General features: G+C 62.2%; 1 protein-coding gene across 1 annotated transcript in view; it reads left to right on the forward strand.

Moving 5' to 3' along the window:
• LOC105308675 (protein kinase C theta type-like) overlaps positions 1–4,731 on the forward strand; it is a 79,362-nt gene that overhangs the window by 67,774 nt on the left and 6,857 nt on the right. The window contains exons 16-17 of the mRNA XM_023525710.1: positions 466–654; positions 2,867–3,157. Coding sequence (XP_023381478.1) covers positions 466–654; positions 2,867–3,157 — 480 coding nt within the window. The remainder of the gene's footprint in view (positions 1–465; positions 655–2,866; positions 3,158–4,731) is intronic.

A 4,731-nucleotide genomic window follows, 5' to 3' on the forward strand; every position in this document is an offset into this window, starting at 1 on the left:
TTTCCACTGCCTGGGTGTGACTCCTTCGTGTACAACCACCAGCAGCTGGGCTTTAAGGGACGGACTCGGTCAGACGCCCTCTCCGGGTGCTTGACCGACTGCAGTGACTTTAGAAGTAGAACACATGGCTCTGGTTTAGACAGCACTTCGGGACCCCGGAGAGCCCGGGGGTGCACCAGCCCCCTCAGATCTGCACCCACCACCCCCTCCCCACATCACAGCTCAGTGGTTACACCTGAGGCCCGAGAAAAAGTCAAAGTTGAAACCCGAAGCTGTCTGCTCAGTTTTGGCATTGCCCACCCCTTGCCGGCCGATCATTAGCTTCTCCAAAGATCCCGTTTTCGGTGCCGTCTCTGTTAGAACCGCACACGCTCTCACCGCACGGCCCCCGGGGCCCACGCAGAGGTTTCCGCCCGGATACCAGCCTCGCTCCGTTAACTGCGTCTCTGCCCCGTGCGCTCACAGATCCTGCTGGGCCAGAAGTACAACCACTCCGTGGACTGGTGGTCCTTCGGCGTTCTCCTCTACGAGATGCTGGTCGGCCAGTCGCCTTTCCACGGGCAAGACGAGGAGGAGCTGTTCCACTCCATCCGCATGGACAATCCCTTCTACCCACGGTGGCTCGAGAAGGAGGCCAAAGATCTTCTGGTGAAGGTAAGAAATGAGGCCGGGAGACTTCGCCGGACCCCTGCGAGGTCCTCTGACCAGCCTTCCAGTCTGCGACTCACACAAGGGGGGAGTGAGCGACATTGTGTCGAGCCTAATTAGGATGGGATGCTGCAACCTGTCTTACCCGGGGCGCCAACGGGACGGACGTAGACAGCAGCATGAGTCTCACACAAGCCCCCGTGCGCCGTTTACACAGGAACGCCGGGCACCAGCGCCGTGGCTCCTGGGGGCCCTCACACTGAGAGGTAACTAGTCCACGGGACAGGAACTGTCTCGGTTTCCCCATGGTCCCTATTAAATCTATTCTCCTGCCCCCGGTGGGAAATTTGGACAAGGATGCACGACTTTTCTGCTCACTCTGAGGTAAAAGACACTGCCCATCACTCCTGCATCATAAAATACCATGTGCATTGAGAAATTAAAACTAAATTAAATGGGTCCCAAGGGTCTGTTTCAGAGCACACCTGGTCACACCAGGGAGGGCACGGAGGGCACGTGGCTGGCGGCCAAGGCCCCCAAGAGGGCTGTCGAAACCCTTATCACTGGGGCCATTTCCAGCCAGAGCCCTCGGGACACGGGCCGTTGAGCGAGTTCCCGAGGCCAGCCCCGCCCGCCACCTGCTGGGCAGTCTCTGAGACCGGCAGCCCCGCCACATCCCCCGCCTGTGTCCCCTGGAAGTACTGGCACATGTTCCACCCTGAAACCCTGAGCGGGTAGCAGTCTTCAGAATTCACCACTGGAGCAGGAGTCAGGCCCGGAGGTGACAGCCAGGACCAACTGAGAGTCACGGCAGAGCGCGCCAGACGTGGGCTGGGCGCTGGGAACCACGAGCCCCGAAGCAGGAGCTCCAAGGTGGACCGACGCCCGGACGAGGACACCCGGAAGCCATCCGAGGGACCCGGGCTCCGGGCTGTGTCCCAGGTCCCCTTTCTCGAGGATGTGAAATACCATCTACGGTGTATGAGTGTGACGAGTTATAAAAACTGCAAATAAACCCTGGAGACACATGTGCTAATTACACGTAACGATAACGACCACCGGCATTGACCGGGCCATCCCAGCAACCGTCGGGCTCAGAGACACCGTCCCGTGAGGTCAGAAGCCTCGCGAATCTAAAGGAAGCAGACCACACACCCGGGTTTTTAAACAAATCGGTGTTTGGATTTCTGGTGTCTCATGTCCGCTGGCTAAAAAAACCATTGGGGGAAATACTTTTTAGCCTTGCTCTCCCTACGCTAAAAAGGACGACGGGGTAAGAGCTTTGGACGTTAGAAGCTGTCGGTGGCTTTCGCCAGCCTGCCTCTCCCCACGAGGAGCTCCGGGTCAGGACGGAAGGCGACACGCCTTCCTCGCTCACGGAGCTGAGCGCGCCTCGGGGGTGTGGAACGGGGGACTGTTCCTGGGCTCTCCCCGATGGGCGACGTGCCGGCCCGAAGCGCTGCCGAAGCCCCCTAGGACCCCCCGCCCAAGGCTGCTGGGGTTTCAAACTCTGAGCCCGCTCAACTCCGCTTTCGCTGTCTGTGGTCCAGACTTAAGCAATAAACTTAGAAAGCTCCCCGAACGACCAGTTCGGATGGCTTTAAATGACAGAAGGAAACATGCATAAGATGAAAGCTGATTTCGAAATTAACCATTTAAAAGACAGATAGCAGTGAAAACGGGGAGCCGGGTCATGCCGTCCGCATAACGCTGAGCTCCGGCGTGGCCGCGGCTGCCGCGTGCCAGGTGCCTGGCTTTCAAAGGACTTAACGGGACGTGTGTTCTGGGCCGGCTCTGGCCACGTGACCAAATCGCACAGACCGGGCAGCAGGGGCGACAGGAAGCTCTGGAGGCGGCGAGGCCGAGGCCGAGGGCCGGCGGGGCTGGTGTCCGGGCGTGTAGAGAGCTGTCCGCTGTCGCCTCGCGAGGACGCCGATCCTGGCGGAGCAGGGCCCACGCTTACGGCCCTGTCTCGCCCACCGACGTCCCGACTCCAAGTGGGGCCAGGGCTTCAGCGCGCGGGTTTGCAGCAGACACAGCGCTGGAGGCCCGGGCCAACGAAGCGCCCCAGAGAAGGGGAGGGAGGGAAGAGCCGGGGGCTGTCCGCAGGCCCCGCGGCCACCTCTGCAACCTGCCGGCGGCCGGCGGTGCGTAAAGCTGTGCCGCTCCGGTCTGTTCCCACACCCGGCTCCCCTCGCACCTGGGACGTCCTCTGCAGGGGGAGACGGCCAGGGGCGGCTGGCGCCAGCGGAGCCGAGCTGGGCAGGAGCCCGGCGACCGTCTCGAAGGCGAGAGGGACTGGGTAGCGGGGGACGGTGACTTCCAGCCGGAGGAGAAAAGACGGAAGCCACGTGCACGAATAGCGCTCGGCAACAGAAAGCAACACGCTGTTGTCGCTATCCAGAACCACCTGGCTCGGCCTCCAGGGCCTCGTGCTGACCCAGAAAAGCCCATCGCAGAAGCTCGCACGCTGGGGGTCAACGCGTGCCACGTGCTTGAAAGGACAACGGTGCAGGGACGGACGTCAGTTGAGCGTCGGGGCGGGGGCGGTGAGGGAGTGGAGGCAGGGGACTGACCGTGAAGGGACGGCCCCGGGGAGGCCTCCACGGCGACGGGGCAACTCTGCATCTCGCGTCGTGCTCCCCGGATCCCCGCGTGGTAGAACGACCCGGAACAGGACACGCGCGTCGGGCCAACGCCGGCCTCCTGGGTTCGAGGTCGCGCTGCGATTCTGTAAGACGGAAGCGTGAGGGGAACCGGCGAGAGGCACACGGCACCCCTCTGTGCAGCTTTAACATGCCGTGACCCGCCCCCCCCCAAAAAAACATTCACAGGTTGAAGCCATACCCCCCAAGGCGATGCCAACAGCCTCTGGCAGGCGGCCTCTGGGAGGCGCAGCAGTGAGGCCAAGGCCCCCGGAACGGGGTCAGCCCCGTCGTAGACGGAGGGAGCGAGGTCTCTCGGGCCACGCGCACACGCAGGACAAGGCCGTGTCATCCCGCGGCGGGAAGGCGGCCCGAAGGCCCTCGCCGGAACCGGGCCACGCCGGCACCTCGGTCTTGGGCTTCCGGCCCCCAGAACCGTGGGAAATAAATGTCTGTTGTTTAAGCCACCGGCCTGTGGCGTTCTGTTGCAGTAGCTCAAGCCGACTGGGACCCTGCGACGATTTCAAAACAAAGAGCTGAAAAACAAGACAAACTCTAAGGGGAAAAGCCAGCGGCCCCCAAAAACAATCTCCGCGGAGTTGCAGAGGCAGGTAGCAGGTCTGCCGTGAGCCGTGAGCGTCGAAAATGAAGGGATGAGCGGAGTGAGAACCAAGTCAGAGGAGGAGGACGGGGGGCGGGGGGAGGGAGTCTGCTCTGAAAATCGGAACGACCTCGCTAAGCCACGGACACGAGGCCTGACTCTCATCGGCCACGCGACAGCGACCCCGACTTTCAAAGCAGTCGAGGTGATCCAAGAAAGCTTCGCGGAGGGGAGGGGGGTGTCTGCGCTGAGCCCCATACACAGACCTCTAGCTGGCGTGAGGAAGCAGGGTGGCTGCCCCAGACATCCAGGGGACCGGCGGCTTCCCCGGGTTTCGGGTTTGGACCCTCCAACCCCTTAGCGCCCTGACGTGCATGATTTAGGTCGGGGGAGCGTCCAGGGCTGTGTCCTGTCCTGGCCAAGGTTCGCTCAACCTCATGGGGGAAATCACAGGAGGGGCCACAGTGCAGGCAGGAAAATCTCCACGGAACAGGCCGGAGGCAACTAGAGCCGACCCAAACGCGGTCACCCCTGCCCAGCGGGCTGGCGGGGCAGGGTCAGGGGTGGCTCACCGCGGACCCCGAGTGACCCTTCCCTGTGGCAAGGCCAGAAGCCCCAGAAGGCAGCTTTGTAAGAAACCAGACTCGATGAATGAGCAGTTGGCCACACGGCAAACTGGTCACCCGTGCTGTTGGGTTTCACGACCGGGAGTTGGTGCGCGTGTGTCCGTGGTGTTGTTCCATGGGGCCCTCAGCACAGCTCTGAGAGGGGGACACTTCTCTCACGTGCCAGGTGGGGATGCACCTCAGACAGTCCCGTTGAAAACACAGGGCAAAG

The sequence above is a fragment of the Pteropus vampyrus genome, unplaced genomic scaffold (genome assembly GCF_000151845.1).
Source record: "Pteropus vampyrus isolate Shadow unplaced genomic scaffold, Pvam_2.0 Scaffold612, whole genome shotgun sequence".
Taxonomy (NCBI): Eukaryota; Metazoa; Chordata; class Mammalia; order Chiroptera; family Pteropodidae; genus Pteropus; species Pteropus vampyrus.